We start from the raw sequence: 23,094 nt of genomic DNA, 5'->3' as shown, positions 1-23,094 counted from the left end.
ATATGGGTAGCTCAAATTATGCCAGCCTCTTTATTCTGGTATCCCATATCATATTCTACTGGAGTTACTATTTTCACTTGCTCATGCCATTCTTCTTTACACCCTCCCATTTATTTTTTTCACATATCCAAGCCTTTTTCAGTGGCATGGTGGTTAGTTGTAGTTACTTGTCAAGGGAGTCCAATTCTTGCACCTGTACTCTATTGTTAGTTCTCCTCTCTCACTCTCTTCCGCTGTTTTCTCCTCCGGTTATCGAACATCTCCAACGTAGTCACAGTCTAAGATTTATTCTCTCAGACATTCTTAAGATATCTGAGTAAATCCGGTCACCTCCAATCTCAGAACCGGATGCTCCAGCAGCAACTCGCAGAACATCTTCAATTAAAGCAACATTACCCATAATGTCAACATGTGCTCCGCTTTCGAGACCTCTTCCCTCAAGGAGGCTTGCCGGTGGCTTGTGCTGATACTCTCGGATGTATGTAGCAGTGCCAGATGGGTTGAACCTGGTTCTTCCTCTCCATCCTTTAGCACACATGAAGCCAGCACTTAGAACTGGCACGCTCTCGTCTCCATCGACAAAGTAGACTCCACCTTTCAAGCAGCTATTCTGATCTCCATCTGCAGAGGTATCTATCCGAAATGGAATGCTCTTGCACTTATCATTAGGTGAGAGCTTGTAAACATATGATCTTTCAGTTGGAATACCAACACCGTATAAGCAATATATTTCCATGTCCGCAGCATCAGGCAACCTGATACAGGGGGTCAATTTTGCTTCATTAGCTATCTCTCTCATAACTAATGAAAATTGGTCAAATGAATTAAAAGGTTTTCACACTTACTTTGTTTCAAGGGGATTGGACCAGTACTTGTAATGCTCATATTTGGGATCATCAAGATTGTCTGCTATACCATGAGAGAAATGAGTCTCGGCTCGTTGCATTGTTTTTGGAGCCACAAATCGGAGTAGATCAAGAATAGTTTTTGATGTGTAAACTTTATTTTCTGCAATTTTCCTGAAGCTTTCCCTATCCATCTCGTCATATTCAGTCCAAACCCCTCTACATGATGAGTTCACAGTTTCGGTGGCACTTCCATGCAAAAGCTCCTGCTGATGAATGATATGCAGTTTCAGAGTAAAAAGCCACAAAGGAAGAACAAGGCACTGAAATGTTGATAATTGATCAAAAATTTCCTTAAGTAGGGCTAATAAGCTTACAACAGAACATATGGCTATAACTGCCACACCATCATTTTCTATTATGTTATGCTCTAACCATAAAACTTCCTAGGTCAGAGGTGTCTCCAAGAACAATTTATCATTGCTCCCCGATTACATAGTAGAAGCCAATACCATGAAAAGGCCATACAGGGGATATTAGATGAGGATAAAAGCTACTAGGTTGCTCGAGCTAAGTTGTGTTTCACAAGTACTTGAACAACTAAGTTGCTCTACTGAGTCACTCAATGCAATGATGGTCTCCCAAACTACAAGTAAATGACAAAAAAAGAAAAAAAAGAAGGATTTATTATTGTTACTGAAACCAAAGATCTGCTGCACATATCTAAATTCCTAAGTAATTCAATATTTAGATATTAATAATTGTCTGTGTGACTCCTGCACAGGGAAAATCAAACCAAGCTTTGCTACTAATAGAAAATGATAGAAACACTCGGTGAACTATCAGTTAAGTCTAACAATTTCTATTGCTTACACAATTCATGACTAAGCATTGCAACCTTTTACAGCGTAAGTTGGTTCACTAGATAAATAAAAGTTTGGTTCGACTAAATCCCAAGTCCTAAATCCAAACAGCTGGGGCTGACTATGTGGAAAAATAGAAAAAAAGAGAAAATATGGTACCTTTGAATTAAGGATAGGGATCTGTGATGACGGTAATTGCGATTCCTCCTTTCCAAAAGAGATTATCCTTCCATACTTCTCTGTCTCTTTTATTTGGAAGCCTCTCATTGCATCAGTATAGTTGTCATTTGGAGAGCACTGAAAGTTTCCTTTCTTTACCAGTTGGCAGGCATGCCCTTCCTCTGGAGACCAATCCAAGTCACCCCAGATGGTCTCTCCACCTTTAGGCAACAATGACACGACGGAATCCCATGTTCGAGACACACGCAGGACATGTTCTAGTGTTTGAAGCCCAAGAATCTCAGAATCCAAAAGACCAGGTGCCATAGCTCTATAGGGCCATACGAAAGAGTCAACTTCATAATGCATTCTAAGTTCACCTGCTTTCTAATTCACATAGAACAATTTTTATCCGATCTTATGACAGAATATTCATTGTGACCTCTAGTATGAGCCCTGTTCCCTATAAATAATATAAAGTCCTCGTATTTCAATATAATGTAATTTCCTTTTTTTTTTTTTTGGCCTTAACGCCTATAACTATTTAATGATTTAATTGATGTTCACATCATAATCTAACAGGGAAATGACAATATCTCAGAATCAATTTTCAAAGATAAAATGCTGAGGGTAAGTTGCAAGGACTAACCTGAGATAAGCAACATCTTTGCCCTCGGCTGAGAAAATGCTACTAACTGCCTTTGGAACACCCAGAAATGCAGGACCAATGTTCACGACTGATTTTATGTGCTTGGCACACCAACCTGGACCACCACCGCCTCCCATGGGAGGAGGTGTTTCAACCCATTTAAGGAAGTGTAGAAAATAGATAACCCCCATGGAATGGGGCACCACCACCACTTTCTTATAGCCGTTTGTTACACACAAAAGCTCAATTTTACTCTTCAATCTACTAAGAGCTTGGTCCCGAATCTGCTTGTTGATTAGAACATATTAGTGGAAAATCATTTGAAAATCATTACATCAATGTATCTATGCTTTGTACTTCATAAAAATGGCTATGGCATCTCAGTAACAAATATGCATTGTGAAAACTATATGGTATACTAGAGGAGGACATGAAGATCTATCTTTTTTTCCTTGGCAGTTAAAAGCCAGAAAGAGTCATAAAACCAGCAGTCATTAAGAAAAAAGAAGTATTCTTTGGAGAAAAAAGACAAAAAAAAGAAAAAAGGGAAGGCTTTAGAATTCTAGAAAATATGATTCGTTGAAATCTTTGAAATGGGAGAATTTAGATGAAGTATTGATACTCGGTCCCATCCAAAAGTTTATCCCTTCTCCATAATGGCTTTTTCTCTCAATATCATTTGAGAATTGAGACTATTACTAAATGAACATGATCAATCATGCTGCAATAATTCTACATTAAGAGACAGAGGAGCATTAAAGCAGAGTGTTCACTCTTTTATACCTCTGTATTCTGGAATGATAGCCGCCAATCATATGAAGCCATATACAAATTCTTCCCCTCGTATCCAATCTTTGCCAAATTTTCAATCAGAACGGCCCATACAAAATACCCAGGAGCAAAATAGTCAGCTGCAACCAGCCCTGGAACTGCACGAACTCGAATCCCTGGTGGATCAAGACCGGTCTCATGGTGCAATGATAAGTGCTCCAACCAACACAAAGGCCTGCAAATACCCACACAACTCCCACATCAATTTACAAAACCAAACACATTTTTTGAAGTATTAAGTCAACAAAAATCTCAATCCAAATACCCCAAAATGACAGCACAGAACCCACATGATTTCACAAATTCAACACAAATCTAAAACCATGTCATTGACAAAAGTGGACATCACCCATTCAATGCAAAGGCCAAATACAACTTGCAAAATCACCAAACGAGTCATATTACGTATCCAACACGATAAAAAATCTTTAAAAATTGACATAAATGCAATTACGCTGTACAACAGAAAGTCCTAAACGCCTGCACAACTCTCATATATTGACAGACAGATATATGTGATTCAATTATGAAATTTCAATAACCTTTTGAATATTTCAGTGAAGCTACCACCCCAAAGCCGCTTGCGAAACAAGCCTTCAGAACAAGGCCTGCCTTCCCAAAGCTCTAGCCCACCAGTCACAATGCCAGGCACCAAAACCACAGGATGCAGAGCAGTCAAGCCGTCACGCTTAAGCCTCACTCCGGGCGATTCAGGGACCTGAAAGCCAGGCATTGTGGCCGGAAAACAGTGATACAGAAAGAATAAAAGCCACCAAGTTGTGCATAAATACCCAATTGCCCAACAACAAGAATCTATGCACCTCCACTTTCTTTGCTGTTGCTTAGGGTACTTTTTCTTCTGATCATCAACTTCTAATAAGTCCTGAGCAGGTAAAAAAACATTAGCATCCTCTTCTTTCTTGTCAACTTTTTGTTTTTGATCAACTTTTGAGAATTCAAAAGATTGAAGCTTCAGAGGCACTGCATAACATAACTTCCTAAACCTTAAAATTGAAGCCATTGGTTTATCAAAATGAATTTCAAATTCAACTCAAAATTCAAGAACAATAAAAACAACCCATTAAGGGAAATTTAAAGAAAAAAGAAAAGAAATAAACTTAAAAAGTTGCCTTAAAAAGAGCAAGAACAAAGTTTGAAGGGAAAATGAGAGCGAGCTATCAAGAGAGTTGCTGCAAATTATTATACATAGAAGAGAAGAGAAGAGAGTTATGGGTGGAGTTGGTGATGGTGATGATAGCCGTTACAAAAAGTGAAACCACGTGGTGAAGAAGACGAAGATAAGGGGCGCATTTGTGTGCATGCAGAGCAAGAAACAAACACACACATACACAGAGACACAGAGAGAGACCCTTGATTGCGAAAGAGTACAGAGAAAAATATTTATAGCTTTCTTTTTTTCATTTTCCTTTTTAATTGTGGTTCAGTAACTCATGATCAAAGAGACGAAACCGAGTGTAATGTGTAAACACATAACATAGGTTAGCAACCAACTTGTGCTGTTGCTGTTGGGAGAGACAGTTGTCCTGTTCTTTACATGCATGACCTCCCCCATCAGCACACAACTTTGCCAAATCCAGACGTTTCTGGTAAAAGTCTTGAATTTATTTTCCGATATTCACGGAAATAGCCCAAAAATTGGGTAACTTTACAAAATGGTCCATCCTTCTTTTTTTTTTTTTTTTTTAATTTTACTTTTGCAAAAAGGAATTAGAAGAAATGTAGTAGGACAATTATGCCCTCAGGAATGATGGGAGGCTAATCGTGTCGGTAGACCTCGTGCTATTAGGGATGGTAAAATTCAAACCCAAATCTAGATCCAGCATTGATGTTTTGGGATCCGCATCTATTTCTGAATGTGGGTAATATCCATATAGATTTTGAGTATCCGAATCTTCACATTTAAAATATTTATTTGTAAATTATAATATTTTTAATATTTTTAAAATAAAAATAAAATCATCCAATACTAAACAAATCTAAAATAATCTAAAATAATGTTTATGCATATCTAGGTGTATTATAATATTATGTTTAATGTGTTTTTAGCTTAGGGTTTGTGTTTTCTTATATAAATTCTATTTTTAAAAAAAATATATATATATATGCAGATTCATATATTTAATTTTTCATATACAAGTGGATCCGGATACACATCCGCATTTAGATCCTCTAGATCTTTGGGGATGCTGGTTAGATTTAGATTTGTTTGTCATCTCTACATGCCATCATACTTTAAGGGTATTATCGCTTAAAATATTTTCTTTTGCAACAAAAATAAAAACAAATTTTTTAAGCTGTGTATTCTTTGAATTTCCGATTTAGGGTTTTATTTTAATTTTTTTTTATTGCTCTGGCTTTCACACGTCTCTTTTATTATTTTTATGCACTTTAAGCCTTTCACGTTTCTCTTAGACTCTCTTAGAACTTGAAAGAATGGAAATTCTATCAATTATATCATGGTACACATTCTTTTATATCATATTTTATTTTCTTGTTAAAAAAAAAATTTGTATGTCAATATTAGGTCAACCTTGGCCCTTGAGGCTCCGTAAATTGGAAAATACCCACGTAACCATTGTATGTTATTAATTGTAAATTTGTTGTTATCAATCACAATTTTTCTTACAATCCTCAAAAAATTCATGATGTTTACGAACTTGTTGCTTGTGACTCTAAATTATAAACTTAAACGAAATAAAAACTTTCTAAACTTTATTGGCTCCATCCAATAAGCTTTTATTTTTATTCTTATTTGTCACAAATTTTGTTGTTACATTTTTCAAGCTTCCCCAAATTATTTATTACACTTTTCAATTTAGATATCGTTTTAGAGAATTCTACGTATCATGGCATTTTACTTTAATCTTTGTTTTCTTGTTATAATAGAAACTTTTTTTTCCTTATTTTTCATTTTTTTTCTCTCATCATTTTGTCAATTAGTAAAAGGAAATAAGAAAACAAATTATTTTCTTGCTATTTACAGAGCCTAAAACGCTGTCAGGACTGTGATGCACAATGCAGAATAATGGAAATTTTTTCTTTACTTCCAAGGAGAATGTCATGTGTGTAAGCAAGTACATCAATTTTTCATTAAAAAAAAGGGTGATCAATTATTTTACGAGAGATTATTATCTTACATAATTATATAAGATATATGATTCTTCCATAATCGTTTGATGAAAATTCAACAATTGTGAAAATATAAAATAATAAAATTATATTATTTCTATAATCTTTAAATTTTTATTTAACAACTGTAGAAGAATCATGTAACTTACATAATCATGTAGAATAACTAAAGCCTATTTCATGTATTAAGGGCAAAAAGAGTCGTATATGTGGCTACCATTAAGAGAGAAAGAGCACAAAATAGAGAGATACAGAATCCAAAGGTGAAGGAGATGATTGTGCAAATTATACAACGCAATCCCAAATCAAAATCATCGGAAAAGCTAGCAATTGCGCACATTACAAAAAAACACACTTACCCAAGTTGTCTCTTTGCGGCTGGACCTCAAAATCTACTTAACTTTTTGTCGTAAGAAGGAAAAAAGAAAAAAAGTACATTCTATTATTATTAAACCGACACATGCCTGCAAGGTACAAACAAATGTTCATTTATTTCGTCAAAATTTAGGCACTCATGCTATAAAATCTCTATCAATTGATATTCGGTAAATTAATAATATCTATTATATAACAAATTCACACAATTTTATGACAATACAGTAAAATTAATAATTTTAATAAAATAATGAGATAATATTTTTAAAAAAAAAATTATATAACTTTATCGTCTTATTCAAATCACAAATTAATAATTTACTGAAATTATAAATGTAGTTGACTATAATATTTTAATTGAATAAAATATGACTCTATTATCACTTATTTACATAAAATATGATTATATTGTTACTTGTTCATTTCTTAAAATTTAAATCTAATTGGATCTCAATTTCTTTTTTTTCTTAACACGTAGAAGCTCCCCCGTTGACTTCTCGAATTGTAATAGGAAATTATGAAATGATATTGATGTATGTTAATTGAATTATAAATAACTCTGTAAATTAATAAATTATTGATTATTTAATTTCTCTTTTAATTAATAAATTTTATATGGTCTTACCTTGTTAATTTGTAGAGGCCTACTTGTATATATAATTTACTAACGGACAACACTTTTTTTTACGAATTATTGTTCATTAATTTACTGTATTTATTAAAAAGAACGATGTCGCGCACTTTATGTAACGCATTTGTATATAGAAGTTAATTTCGTAACCTTTCATATTTGAACTGTATAATGTGGCATTATGATTAATCACAATGTGGTTTATGTTGAAAGCTAAAACATTACTTACTACAATATGATAATAATATGTACATGCATATAGAGCTGGCAAAATTTGACACGACCTGAATATCCGACACGAACACGACATAAATAAATGGGTATGTGTCGTCAAATTTAACACGATTATTAAATGGGTCGGGTCCGGGTCAACACGATTTTTTTCCGTGTCGGGTTTGGGTTAAAATTCTTGACCCATTTACCCGATCAATGACCCGATTATATTTTATATTTTAAAATAATTTATATATTCTATAATTAAAACTCAAATATTAGAGATGATTTTCTTTTTTTTATTCTTTAAAAGGGTGAATACAAACACAGTGTTTTATTTATAAAATTTTACGTACATTTAGAGCTTAAATAGTGTAAATGTGTAAAAATTGATAGACATGTATATTTTATAATATTGATATATATATATATATATATATATATATATATAATTAAAACCCCAATAGTGTAAATGTGTAATATATTGGTAGATATGTATATTTTATAATATCGATAAATTATGTATGTATGTATGTATGTATGTATGTATTTATGTATATACGTATGTATGATAATGTGTAAATATTTGATGTAATTTTTGTTCAATATATAGATATTAAACGGGCTATTGGGTAACCCGATTATTTTTCCGTGTCGGGTTTGGGTCTCAATATTTTGACACGATTATTAAATGGATCGGGTTTGAGTCGACCTAAATTTGACACGACACAAAGCTGACACGACCCGATGACCCGTTTTGCCAGCTCTACATGCATATGTGCATACAGAGGGCACAACGTTTAAGAAGATGTGGGAGTATAAATATAATGATATTCTTTCTTTCTTTCTTTTCTGCACTGTGATGCTGTCATCATCTGCTTCCTTGGCTAAAAGGGAGGGGGAATCAGAATCTGCAGAAGCATCAGCATCAGCATCAGCTAGGTTTTTGATGGGGATGTGTTGTATTATTATTATGGGAGCCCCTATGTTACATTAAATGATGGACCCACACAATTTATGTGGTTGTTGTAGAGTGTCTATGTTACATTTCATGTAACATAGCATTTGCCTATTATTATTGTTATTATTTACACTGAAATACGCATCCCGCATTTTTATTTTTATTAATAATTGAGAGATGAATCCCTTCATTTTTTTGTATATTAAATCATATGTTATTCAAAAATTATATTGAGCTCCAATTAATTCAGATTCACATCGGATATGATTGCTAGAATGATAAAATTCTCCCAACAAATATTTTAATATAACAATATTTTCAAACCTTAAACCAAAAATTTTAATTATAATAAAACAACTCTATACCAACTGATCTACGAACTCGTTGATTTAAAAAGATGAGTGTAATTCAAAGATTTTCTAAGCGATCACTCATCTTAACACCGCTCCCGTCGTCGAAGCACCCTTCAATGAATCCCTTCGTTGAACCAATGTAAGAGAGCAACGGCCCCTCTTTGGCCGAGTGGCACACTGTGGCAGGGCAGTGGGCATGTGTTTAATAATTGTTACGCTTTTTAGTTTTTCCATTTATGTAAAAGACAAAATGAATGAAGTGTACCTATCAATTGGAATTGAGTGACGGTTTCTTGCTACCCGCTCGTACTTTTCATTCCTAAATTTATTATGACTTTGCACATTGAATTCGCAGAACCAATTGACAATTAATATCGAGGATTTATGTAGATCGTACATGTCATTGTCGTGTTTGGGTTATAATTAAAACATGATTAAGGACTGAACGAGCAAAAGATGTGCGCATGACAATTCCATTTTCTAATTGATTCAAAATCTTTTATTGATAAATTTATATGAATCATTTTGAACGAGGGTTTTTGTCAAAAGAAGAAAACAAAATTTGGAATTTTTTTTTTATGATGATACGATTTGATTAAGATTCTTTCGGCATAATTAAATTCTAGAGATTTCTCTCACAACTCACAAGTCCATCATACGAAGTGGGTCTCCTTAACTATAAAGCTCATATTGGAACCAAGAATCTTGGGTTTATGTATTTAAATATTTTAAGATTAATACACGTGTAAACATGTTACTAGTAGATTCACATTCACTTTACATTGCCATTGCCTTTTGATGCCTTTAAAGAGATTATGATTTTCTAGATGACTACTCATTTGTTTTAATTTTATAATAAACAAAATTGTTAGAAATCGAATCGTCAATATTATAGTAATCAAATCCTGACCAACGCGGGATTAATAATGATAATAATAAACATCTCTAGAAAATCTTCTACTAAGGATTGTATTAAAGCAAAATGCTCCCTTATTATCAATCATTGCAACTTCCTAGCGAGAAGAAAATAATTACCATGTTAAAAAAAAAAATAATATCGAAGTTAGTGCATTAAGTCTAAATCTAACTTGCCATCATTCAGGAGTTTACTACAAGAGTAGTTATTTAAACATCTTTCACTAATAGGTGGCATATGGCATAACATATTTGTTATGTAATAAATAAATAAACCATCATTTACCAGATGATAAGTTATTAAAAGGGCTTATTTTGTAGCATGCAAGTATATCATCATCAACATTTGGGTCCGCAAGATGGAGACCATGTGTGCAAAAATTGTTATGCTTCCAAAAGTGGTCTATAATAATATAAGCAATAAGGACGCATCAGGATGCAGGAATATGGTGGATGAAAATGACTATTCTTGAGAAAAATAAAATTAAAATTGAAGCAGCAGCCGTCACAATTGAGTTGGACCTTCTCTTTGAAAAATTGACGGGGGCAAATTAAGCTTTAAATTCTTTTATTTTTTAATGGAGCTTCCCATGCTGCATGGCTCAAAGCTCTCTTTAGTCTTTATTGCAATAAGCCAAAAAATAATAACAAACAAAGAGGCTTTGCTAATTGCAACGGCAAGCCAACTGTATTGTGTCATTTCATTTATTGATATATATATATATATATATATATAACTTTTAGTTTGGTGCAATACATCGAATGGACTTTCATAATTGCCCATTGGCCCAGTTTTAGGTTGTTGAAGAGAATATATAGATATAATTTTTTTTTTTGCAAGAATAAAAAAAAATTTGGACTTTTAGTTTGGTCCAATGCATCCAATGGACTTTCATAATTGCCGACTAGCCCAAGTTTTGGCTGTTGAAGAGAATGACTTTTCGTCAAAGAAATTCTAAAAAGCCCAACCAAACACAACCTAGCAGAAAATCGAAGATAGACTATTTGGTTTAATCCCCAATAAATGAGAACATTCCCCTCTCTTGTAAAATGTGATTAAATTTCACGGTTATTAGTGGAGGTGCATGAGTTATGCTTCATGAGTGTTTGGATTATAATATTATTGTATAGCTATATAGTGACATTGGATGTTTATGTAAGATGAGCAGGATTTTTTTTAAGGTCATAACTTAATTTATAAGAGTTTGTTTAAGACATATAATATATTGTTTTGAAACTTGCGGCGAGATGAATCTAGTACAATAGGGCTATACGTATCGGCCCCTTGGTTCAGCAAAAAAAATAGATTTCTTTCGTGGTCATTTTGCAAGTTTTAGTTATTTTATTTTATTTTTTTCTATTGCTTTCATGATTTTTATCTTTATTTTTTAGATATCGAATTTGAGTGTTATTTATTTTTTTTTCTTATTTCCGTTAGTAAAATTTTATTGTGTAATAATAATAATTCGAGTTTGCTTAATTTGGTAAATTCATGTTATTTATGGTTGGTCTAGAAGGACCTTAAAATCTTAGTTTTCAAACTTTTAGAGATTTTTATTTTTGAAAATGATTAGAATTTTCTTTATTTCGTAAACAAAATAGGGTTTTTCATATTCTAAACTTTTGCTATTTGTTGCAAATTTATATAGATTTAGTCTAATAACTAGAATTTAAATTTTTTTTAATTGTTACCTTTTTACTAATTTTTCCAAGCAGTCAAATAAGTCAAGAACTTGAATGAAACAAAATGTAATAATTAGGAAGGATTTATGTGATGCTTCTTTAAATATCTTCATTTTTTTCTTTCTTTCTTTAATAAAACAACAAGGACTAAAGTAGTGACAATAACCCTTTTTGAATATTTCTTAAATGGATTAGAATCTTAATTAGTCCGATAACTACTTCTGTGTTAAGAGGAAAATTATCTGGTTTGGTCAAGTCTTTCTTAACTACTTCTGAGGTGCATTTACACGCATTAAACATTTTATCCTTTTAAGATGACTACAGCTAGCAGACTCACAGAGAAAAAAGGGGATGGATAATGAATGAACGCACGTAATAAATGAATGAAATTCAACACAGGCTCAAAAGACTGCAATATTACCTTCAACATACACGTATAATTATTATTATTTTTATTTAATAAAACAATACTAATATTTGTAGCCCGAAATATGTCATCAGTTTAACCAAATGTCAATCAAAACATCATGTTTCTTCATGAAAAGTCACACAGGCGATAGAAGAAAATCTTAGTTCTTAGGCAATGGTCGCATCGCCCATCATCATCTTAACATGCAATGTATGTGTAGTACACATGAGAACTTAATGAACTGTGAAACTTGTGTTTATTTAATTTCTCTTAGTGTGCATTCATTTCCATTCCCATCGAAGTGGTAATTAAGAAGCTTAAGCCTCTCAAATGGCATCCATAATTATCAGCATCATCTTCCACATGTTGTTCTATTCAGAACTTCATCCCGCGAAAGCAAAACCGTGGATCAGGGTCGGTTACTTGTATTCAGGCGAAGTGTCCGCCATTTCGCGCATAAATTATGATCTCTTCACTCACCTTATTTGCTCTTACGCTGATATCAATTCCACCACTTACCAGCTATCTTTATCATCACCATTTGATGGAAATCAAATATTCCCCAAATTTACAGACGCTGTGAAACAAAAGAACCCATCAATCACTACACTTCTCTCCATTGGACGAGGAATATATACAAACAATTCCATATATTCTTCAATGGTGAGAAATTCTTCTCACAGAAAATCTTTCATCGACTCTTCAATAAGAATAGCTAGGCTTTATGGCTTTCAGGGCCTAGATTTTGCTTGGACAGCTCCTAACACAAGCACCGATATGCTCAATATGGGCATACTCTTTGACGAGTGGCGAGCTGCTGCCACACAATTAGAGGCAAAAAGCTCTAGCCGCCAGCAATCCCAGCTGATCTTGACCGCAGGGTTTCATTATTCACCACCAGACAATTCGTACCTTGTGAATTCGATGCAACGAAACTTGAATTGGGTTCATGTTGTTACTTCTAACTACTACGAGCCTATGTCAACAAACTTCACTGCGGCACATGCAGCTCTGTATGGCTCAAGTAGCGGCGGCTATGCTAGAAGTACCGATCAGGTTTTAAAGGCATGGATTGAGAGAGGGTTATCGGCTGATAAGTTGGTTTTGTGTTTGCCTTTCTACGGCTATGCATGGACGCTTGTGAAACCTGAAGACAATGGTATTGGAGCAGCAGCAACAGGACCAGCTTTGAGTAATGGTGGCTTTGTGACCTATAGGGATATCAAGAATCACATCAAGACCTATGGTCCTAATGTTCAAGTTATGTACAATTCAACTTATGTGGTGAATTACTTCTCCACTGGGACGGTTTGGTTTGGTTTTGATGATGTGGAGGCTGTTAGAGCTAAGATCGCCTATGCCAAAGAGAAGAGATTGCTTGGTTACTATGTGTTACGAGTTCCTTTTGATGATCATAATTGGGAGCTTTCTCAAGCTGCAGGTACTTATATATGCAATAATTGTTCTCTCTGATTAATAATGATTGTTACGGCATCTCTTGCTAGTTATTATTAATTTGTGAACTATGCATATTTCCAGCACAAAAAGACAGGACTACTTCTGCTTCAGCTGACAAAGATGAACATAGTAATAACCGGCGTCTGTCCTTGGTACTCATTTCGACTGCAGCGGCAGCTTTGACTCTCCTTCTAGGCTTTTGTGCATATAAATACACTAGGATGAAAAGGCTCAAGTTAATTGAAGGTAACAATTTTCAGCTATCAATTATAATTAAGTATGTATTTCATTCATATATATGTAACTGAGACTGACATTTAATTAATTATCTAATATTTACTCTTGGTTGATGTTAGGAACAGAGGGCTCTGCTAAAGCATCAAACAAGAGAGCAAATAATGAAGCAGAAGCTGGAGACTTTAACAGAAATGTTCCTAACCTCAGAGTATATAATTTTGCTGATATTGAGGTGGCCACCGAGGGATTTTCAGTTAGAAATAAGCTTGGGGAAGGTGGATATGGTCCTGTTTACAAGGTAACACGCGCGCGCGCACACAAAATCCACAGTAAAATTCAGAGGCCCAAAACATATAATAGTTTAAAATCTATACATATTAGAGATGAGACTTCTAACCTCACACTAGAGAGATATAACTACTTCTACTAATATTTAGGAATATATCTCTACCCATATCCATATTTTGTGAGAGGAGATTTATGCGTCCATGGGGACTTAAAGGACTTAAAAAATGGTGCCCTCAACTTTGGAGGGTAACATATTGTTTGGCTAACATTTCTCAGCTTATTTAATTAGTGAAAGCTTTATATGAACATGGTTTCTTTTTTTGGATTGCAGGGTGTATTACCCTGCGGAAAGGTGATAGCAGTGAAGAAACTTTCAAAAACATCCACACAGGGATTTGAGGAGTTCAAGAATGAGGTTATGCTTACTGCCAAACTCCAACATGTAAATCTTATCAGAGTTTTAGGTTTTTGCATTGACAGTGAGGAACGGATGCTAGTTTACGAGTACATGCCAAACAAAAGCTTGGATTGCTACCTTTTTGGTTTGTTCTGAAATCAAGTTAATATTAATCGTGTATAAAATTCATTTGCATATCACTTATTGTCCAAAACTATATATTTGTTGTAGATCCCATCCGAAGACTTATTTTGGATTGGAAAAAACGTGTTCATATCATTGAAGGGATAACTCAAGGGCTTTTATACCTCCAGGAATATTCAAGACTGACTATTATTCATCGAGACTTAAAAGCCAGTAATATTTTGTTAGGCGAAGATATGAAACCTAAAATTTCAGATTTTGGTTTGGCTAGGATTTTTGCAAAAGAGAGTCTCGAAGCGAATACAGAACAAGTTGTGGGAACAATGTAAGTATATTACATCTAAATGATATCCTTTACTCAAGCTTCTGTTTGTTATATACGTTTGTATGTATATGAGGACCAAGCTAACACAGAATTTTAATACATATATGATGTGTTTACTTGATATGCCTATGTGTATATACATGTGTGTGCATATATATATATATATATATATATAAATATAGGTTTCGAATAAAGAATTCAGCTCTTTAATAAAATGCATAATGGACTTTTACCACAATTTAAAATGGGTTTTACAAATTTATTAAATTGTGAAATCCCTTATTTATATATACTTACTTATTGTTGGTTATTTTGAATGCAGCGGCTATATTCCTCCTGAGTACGCCAGACAAGGTGTATACTCTACCAAATCAGACGTTTTTAGTTTCGGAGTTTTACTTCTACAAATTATAAGTGGAAAGAGGCTTTCAATGTTATGTGGCATCAATGAAAATTTAAGCATTCTAGAGCACGTAAGTTTCTTCGGCTATAGTAACCCTGAGTACACATATGCGCACTTAATTAAGAAGTATAAATTATGTAACAAAATGGTACTTGATAATTTCAGGCATATGAGTTGTGGAAAGGTGGCAAAGGCGTGGAGTTTGTGGATTCATCACTAGATGATACAAATTCCCCTTGTAAATTAATGAGATGTCTGGAAATAGCTTTGTTGTGTGTCCAGGAGAATCCAAACGATAGACCTTCAATGTTACAAGTTTCCTCAATGCTCAAGAATGAAACCACAAATACAAATACTCCCAAGAAGCCTGCTTTCTCAAAACAAGTTGATGAAATTGGGATTGAACTATTATCTACAACACAATTGGAAAAATGTTCGGCTTGTGATTTATCATTTTCGGAAGTGGTAGCTAGATGAATGTTAATGTACACTAATTATGGAGCCACTTTTAGAACCATGTACACAGTTTTTATTAAGTGCACACTTTGTTTTTAAACCCTTGTGCATGCGATCCTAAAATTCTTGTAGCACTCGAAATCAATCTCTCTTAATCCTGTTTATTATGTGCTATCAATATTAATATTAAACTGTTAAAAACGTAGGTCCGACAAAAAATTATAAAAAAATTTAGTACAATTCAATTCAACACTGAATTTTAAAATTTTACGTACGTAGAATGTATACATAATAAATTCACTTTAATTAATTAAGTAAAATGAAAAACGATTGTAAATTAATAGAATTAAACAAATTCTAGCTAGGAAATGATAGCACATTCTATAATTCAATAACCAGTGAAACTTTGACTTTGTGAAATGATAGTTTTTAAATATTTGGCCGAATGATTTTCAAGTAACATTATTTAACTGACCATTAATTTGAGTTTGGATTTTGGAGGAGTCAAAGGGCTAAAAAATGAATTTGCACTTTACCAACTCCATACATTTTAAGAAAGTATATAGAAAAGAAAATTTATTTGTTCAATCATTATTTGATTTTCTCATTAAAGTAAAATATATGCTACAAATTTGGTGAAACCGAATCCCACCAAGTATACGAGAGTGGTACTAGATCGGCAATCGTACGCGCGCCATTTGTTTCTAAGTAAACATTGAGTAAAACGTATGTTCGTATAGACTTTTATAATAAAACGGGAGGGTGGACTTGACTGGAAATTAAATTACACAAGGAAAAGGTATATGAGTCTTAATTTTTTTTTATAAAAATTACAATATTATTGAATCTTACCATCAGGAAGTAACTAAGGCTGTGTTTACTTTCTGGAGTAGGAGTGAGGAGTGTGGATTCCTCCCACTCCAGTATTTACTTCAATAATTTGAGAAAGGATTGAGAATTTCACTTGGTGGACCTCACCCATTTTTGGAGTGGGGAGTGGGAGTGGGAATCCACTCCCACCTCTCCCTTTTCTACCCTTTTTCTTATTTAATTTAATATTTAATATTTAATAAAATAAATAATATTATATTTATTTGAATAATATTATTATATTTAACTAAATAATAATTTGCATTAATTCTAAGTTAAAATTACTTAAAAATAATATTATTATATTAATAGAGAATTAATAAATATTATTATATGCTATCTTCATTTATATTCTAATAAAATATTAATTTTGTACTAAATAATATTATATTATTGTTTTATATAATAATAAATTTAATATAATAATATTTAAATTTACTATAATAAAATAAAATAAAATAATGTTTCATTTTATATTTACCCTTCTTTTTTACCCTCCTTTTATTAAATTTACTCTAATTATATTTAAATAATAATATTATATTTAACTAAATAATAATTTGGTTTGATTTTAAGTTTAAATTACTTAAAAATAATATTATTATATAGATAGAGAATTAATAATATTACTATATACCATCTTTATTTGAAAATATAATATGATTATATTTATTTAAACATAATAGTATTATATTTATTTAATATTAATAATTAATACTAATAAATAGTTTATTCTAAGAAAATATTAATTGCGTACTATGTTAATAGTAAAAATGTTTAATTTATATTGCCCTTATCAATAATTTTTAATTTATATAATTAAAATTATAAAAAAATGTGATGTACATAATTAAGAATATTAATAATTATTATAAATTTACAAATATAATAAAATAAATGTTTATTCATTAAATATATTTTTTATTAACTTTGTAATTAAAAACTATAATTCTTTAAATAAGGATAAAATTGTAATTTGAAACTATTTACTCCCAATCCAAGACAAAGTAAACACATAAATTGGATTCTAATCTTCATTCCATACTTTCATTCCAGTGTAAGTAAACAACTTACTCCCACTCCCACTCCACACTCCTAATCCTAGGATTCACATTTATCAGAATTCCCACTCCAATCCAAAAAGTAAACGATACCTAAGTGTATTTCTTAATGACAATCACTTTATTAAGTTGATAGCTTAATTAAGGCAACACTCAATTCAATAACAAGCTGTAATTTAATAAAGTGAGTTCAACTCGATATTTTATATAGTATGTCATGAGTAAGGAGGAGTTTAAGCTAGAAATCGAGCTCATAAGTGAGGACGGGTTTGATTTTCGCAAGATTTTGCGTTTTGTGCACATTGATCATGGACTGAATCAACTTAGAAAATATTTTCACAAGATTTTGCCTTCCAACTGCATGGATGGAGTCATAGAGGAATAATGACTTTGCTTCAGAAACACGTGGAAGACTCCGAGTTCATTTAAATACCAACAAACTCAATACAAAAGAACGAGTCTCCAACTTCAGAAGTCAAGCTAAGCGGAGGTAAAAAGTCATAGCTTAATTTAAGAACTTCAATCTTATCACTTATTATCATGAAAAAAAGACAAAGCTAAAAGATCAACTTGGACGTGATAAAGTGATAGAAAAAGTATGTCACATTGGCTAAGATTAATTATTAAGTTAGGTTGGAAGGTATTATAGGGTCCCTCATCCGTAACTTGATTTTGATATCGTATAAAAACTTATGGACTAAGCTCATAAGTTGAAAGTTGACTCAAGTTTGTATTATTAGTGCAATAACTAATCTCAATCGGTATAAGATAATTTCTTCATTATATTTTGTGTGTGTACATATTTATTGTCATGACTCAACTCAGACTGGACAAGATATTGTCCGTTTTGAGCCTTAATAAGACCCGCACGGTTTTGTTCCTGAGGCGCTCATACACCTCAAAACATGTCTTGCCAATTAAGGTGTGGATCACTCCTTATAAACCTAACATCTCTCCCGTGCTTTGTCGATGTGGGATTTGCCTAATGTGTTACATACACCCCCTGTGGGATTTGCCTAGGGTGTTACATACACCCCCTTAGGGACTCAGCTTCCTCGCTGAGGTTTGCCTCACCATCGCTCAAGAGGACATGCAGAGCCGCTTTGATACCATAATGTAATAATGTCATGACCTAACCTAAACCTAGTAAGATATTGTCCGCTTTGCACCTTAAGAAGGCATGTACAAGTTTGTTTTTGGGGGGCCCATACACCCTAAAATGTGTCTTCCGCTTTGGGCCTTCTTAAGGCCCGCACAGGTTTGTTTCTGGGGCGCCCATACATTCCAAAACGTGTCTTCCGCTTTGGGCCTTTAGAAGGTCCGCACAGGTTTGTTTCTGGGGCATCCATACACCCCAAAACGTGTCTTGCCAATTAAAGTGTAGTCACTCTTTATAAACCCAGCATCTCTCCCGTGTTTTGCCGATGTGGGATTTGTCTAGGGTGTTACATTCACCCCCCTTGGGGACTCAACGAGCGAGGACGTTTGTCCCACCATCGCTCAAGAGGACACGTGGAGCCGCTCTGATTCGCTGAGGTTTGCCCCACCATCGCTCAAGAGGACATGCGGAGCCGCTCTGATACCATAGTGTCATGATCCAACCCAAACATGACAGGATATTATCCGCTTTACGGTTTTGTTTCTGGGTGCCCATACCCCCCAAAACGCGTCTTGCCAATTAAAGTGTGAATCACCCCTTATAAACCCATCATCTCACCCATATTTTGCCGATGTGGGATTTGCCTAGGATATTACATATATAATGACATACTAGGTATGCCTCCAGCAGCCAGGTTCCCACAATGGCATCCAAAATTATCATTCTTGTCCTCCACATTTTTATATTTTCAGAATCGCTTCCTACAAGAGCACAAACTTTAATCAGAGCTGGTTACTGGGATTCAGGCGATGAGTTCTTCATTTCAGATGTAAATTCTGCTCTCTTCACTCACCTTATGTGTGGTTTTGCTGATGTCAACTCAACTTCCTACGAGCTCTCTTTCTCACCTTCTGATGAAAAACAATTCTCCAACTTCACAGACGCTGTAAAAAAAAAGAACCCATCAATCACTACACTTCTTTCCATCGGAGGAGGAAAGAATCCAAACTATTCAACTTATTCTTCCATGGCCAGCAATCCTTCTTCCAGGAAATCCTTCATTGACTCCTCAATAAAAATAGCAAGACTTTATGGCTTTCAAGGTTTAGATTTATCATGGTCTTGGGCAAACACAAGTTGGGATAATTACAATATTGGTATTCTCTTTAAAGAGTGGCGAGCTGCCGTAGCTTTAGAAGCAAGAAATAACTCGAGCCAATCACAGTTGATTTTGACGGCAAGGGTCGCTTATTCACCATACTCAACAATAGGAGCTTATTCAATCGACTCGATAAGACAATACTTGAATTGGGTTCATGTTATCACTGCTGAATACTCACGCCCTATGTGGACAAATCATACTAGTGCTCCTGCGGCTCTGTATGATCCAAATAGTGTCTTTAATACTGAATACGGAATCACGGCATGGACCGATGAAGGATTATCGGCTGACAAGTTGGTTTTGGGTTTGCCTTGCTATGGCTATGCATGGACGCTTGTGAAACCTGAGGACAATGGTATTGGTGCAGCAGCAACAGGACCAGCTTTGAGTGATATCGGCTTTGTGACTTATAAGGAAATCAAGAATTACATCAAGAGCTATGGTCCTAATGTTCCAGTTATGTACAATTCAACTTATGTGATGAATTACTGCTCGATTGGGAAGATTTGGTTTGGTTTTGATGATGTCGAGGCCGTTAGAATGAAGGTTGCATATGCTAAGGAGAAGAAGTTACGTGGTTACTTTGTGTGGAAAGTTGCCTATGATCATGATTGGATGCTTTCTCAAGCTGCAGGTAAGCAAATAGAATTCCGCACTCACTGCAATCCGTTTGACCACTTTTCTGGATAATGACTTGAATTAAGATCTTTATTCAGCATCAATGGTTAACCAACGCAAAGTGATTTGACTTTTCAGCTGAAGAGGATGACAAGAATGGTCAAAATAAGCGACTATTATGGGTAGTTGTTTTGCCTACAACTGCAGCTTGTATTCTTCTACTAGGTTTTTGGCTATATTACTACTGCTGGATGAAAAACCTCAAATTAAAAGGTAACTTTTTCTACACGGGTTTAGGATTATTTTTACTTCTATTCTATTTAGCGCAGTTGAAGAAGTGGGCAATTTACTTAAATTAGCTTTTTTCTTTTTTTTTTTTCCTTGGTTGATATTAATTGGGATAGTAATTGACTCAGCCAAGTCATCAAAGGACGGAGCAAACAGTCAAGCACATGCTGGAGATTTTAACAGCAATGATCCTGATCTTAGAGAATATAGCTTGGCTGATATTGAGGTGGCCACGGATAGATTTTCAATTGAAAATAAGCTCGGGGAGGGTGGATATGGCCCTGTTTACAAGGTTATATATCGATAGCTTGGCTATCTCTCATCTTATTAACTAATTAGCGAAATACACACACACATATGTATATGAACATTGCATTTTTTTTTCCTCTTTAATGTTTTGGGGGTGTTTGCAGGGTGTATTGCCTGATGGACAGGTAATAGCAGTAAAGAAACTCTCAAAGACATCCAAACAAGGATTTGAGGAGTTCAAAAATGAGGTTATGCTTACTGCAAAACTCCAACATGTAAATCTTATTAGGGTTTTAGGTTTTTGCATTGACAGAGAAGAACAAATGCTGATCTACGAGTACATGCCAAAACGAAGCTTGGACTATTTCCTTTTTGGTATGTGCTTCTGCTTAATTCTTAATTTATGTGCCTCCATTTGATTTCTCATCTCCAAATGCTAGTGCTACTGACCGTCCAACTATACTTATATTTGATGTAGATCCCATCCGAAGGTTTATTTTGGATTGGAAAAAACGCATTCATATCATTCAAGGAATAACTCAAGGGCTTCTTTATCTTCAAGAATATTCTAGATTAACAATTATTCATCGAGACTTGAAAGCTAGTAATGTTTTATTGGATGAAAATATGAAGCCTAAAATATCAGATTTTGGCTTAGCTAGAATTTTTGTGAAAGACGACCTTGAAGCAAACACTAGTCGAATTGTTGGAACACAGTAAGTGTACATACGTCTATTTTTCGGCTTGTCTTTAATACTATTATTGAGCCTTTACCAATCAGCTTAACCTTTTAGGTCAAACAATTTCACTGATATTTGTAATTACTTGGTACAACAGTGGCTATATCCCTCCTGAGTATGTGACGAGAGGCATCTACTCCACCAAATCTGATGTCTACAGTTTTGGGGTTTTACTTTTGCAAATTATAAGTGGAAGAAGATTGTTCGTTCAATCTGGTCAGAATGAAAATTTAAGCCTTGTACAGTATGTAAGTTTCTTCATAACCCCCTTTATAATGCACACTGGATCAAAACTTTATAGTGCTAATTAATTGAATGTAACTCAATAAAATATTCGATATTTACAGGCTTATGAGCTGTGGAAAGATGGGAAAGGCATGGGGTTAATGGATACATCACTAGATGATACGCATTCCTCGTGGAAATTGCTAACATGTCTGCAAATAGCTCTGTTGTGTGTTCAGGAGAACCCAGACGATAGACCTTCTATGCTGGAAGTTTCTTCGATGCTCGAAAATGAGAGCACGGCTGATATAGTGACTCCAAAGAAGCCTGCAACTTTCTCAAAGCAAGCTTACGAAGATGAACAAAGGAAAGCCACGATTGGATTGGAAATTTGTTCAAGTAATGATGTAACAATTTCACAATTGGTTGGTAGATGAACAATTGGTCTATACTAGCTCGCTAGTGACTGCTGCAGTTGTTTAATTTGCCTACTGAAAAAATAAATGGCTCTCTTGAAGCTGTACTAGTAAGCAGTTTGTATTGGATTTGGATCAATTAATGTTCTATAAACTCTTGAAGAGTTTGTAATTTCATTGATATCATTTTCGTAATTCTTAGGGATCATTTATTAATTTTGAGTGTGGCTATGAAATCTTTCGATCACATTGAAAGCTGGGATATATCATTTATGTGCTTTGAAAAACGATACCAGTTTTCCTGTTTCAAGGGGATTAGCTTTTAAGGTCATCAACACAAGAATATTGTATATTGCCATCCTTTTTAATTTCCCAAAAAGTTAGCGAATTACTATATTTCTTAATTAAGATGATAAATAAGAGGGGAAAAAAATTGTTATCAGTAACTAAAAATATGAATAAGGTTTGCTTTTGGTCTAATGCTTCGGTTTTACTTCCATACAATGCGAATTGGACCATGTGTTGCTCATATTCTTCGTCCGAGTAGTGCCGAAGAGCTTTCTTCCTGTGCCAATAAAAAAATTCCACCACCCCCACCCCCCCCCCCCCCCGGGGCAAAAA

The 23,094-nt window shown here is 34.0% G+C and overlaps 2 protein-coding genes across 2 annotated transcripts; one reads left to right on the top strand and one right to left on the bottom strand.

Annotated features, from left to right (window-relative positions):
• Positions 1–63: 63 nt before the first annotated feature.
• On the bottom strand, positions 64–4,387 carry LOC18034985 (putative phospholipid:diacylglycerol acyltransferase 2). Its single transcript, XM_024179213.1, has 6 exons — positions 3,890–4,387; positions 3,300–3,522; positions 2,517–2,800; positions 1,868–2,198; positions 846–1,111; positions 64–755 (listed from the first exon to the last, which is right to left on the bottom strand). Exons 1-6 carry the CDS (start codon positions 4,366–4,368, stop codon positions 272–274), a joined length of 2,067 nt encoding a protein of 688 aa, XP_024034981.1. The 5' UTR covers positions 4,369–4,387; the 3' UTR covers positions 64–271.
• Positions 4,388–12,697: 8,310 nt separating this feature from the next.
• On the top strand, positions 12,698–22,494 carry LOC18034487. Its single transcript, XM_024179907.1, has 13 exons — positions 12,698–13,478; positions 13,577–13,741; positions 13,852–14,030; positions 14,352–14,562; positions 14,649–14,886; positions 15,209–15,296; positions 15,455–15,761; positions 19,528–20,571; positions 20,972–21,135; positions 21,257–21,467; positions 21,571–21,808; positions 21,930–22,080; positions 22,180–22,494. Exons 1-13 carry the CDS (start codon positions 12,698–12,700, stop codon positions 22,492–22,494), a joined length of 4,092 nt encoding a protein of 1,363 aa, XP_024035675.1.
• The last annotated feature ends 600 nt before the right edge of the window (positions 22,495–23,094 follow it).

Source organism: Citrus clementina, unplaced genomic scaffold, assembly GCF_000493195.1.
Source record: "Citrus clementina cultivar Clemenules unplaced genomic scaffold, Citrus_clementina_v1.0 scaffold_8, whole genome shotgun sequence".
Classification (NCBI taxonomy): Eukaryota; Viridiplantae; Streptophyta; class Magnoliopsida; order Sapindales; family Rutaceae; genus Citrus; species Citrus x clementina.
The sequence above is the reverse complement of the archived record's forward strand: the minus strand, read 5'-3'. Positions and strand labels throughout refer to the sequence as shown.

Bases quoted from the DNA above. Each gene is read 5' to 3' on its own strand.
- LOC18034985 (XM_024179213.1), bottom strand. From the start codon at position 4,368: ATGGCTTCAATTTTAAGGTTTAGGAAGTTATGTTATGCAGTGCCTCTG. The intron at 2,199-2,516 runs GTTAGTCCTTGC...ATGGCCCTATAG, and splicing joins AAAGATGTTGCTTATCTCAG to AGCTATGGCACCTGGTCTTT. The intron at 756-845 runs GTAAGTGTGAAA...CCCCTGTATCAG, and splicing joins TCCAATCCCCTTGAAACAAA to GTTGCCTGATGCTGCGGACA.
- LOC18034487 (XM_024179907.1), top strand. From the start codon at position 12,698: ATGGTGAGAAATTCTTCTCACAGAAAATCTTTCATCGACTCTTCAATA. The intron at 15,762-19,527 runs GATGAATGTTAA...TTATATTTTCAG, and splicing joins ATTTTCGGAAGTGGTAGCTA to AATCGCTTCCTACAAGAGCA. The intron at 21,809-21,929 runs GTAAGTGTACAT...TTGGTACAACAG, and splicing joins AGTCGAATTGTTGGAACACA to TGGCTATATCCCTCCTGAGT.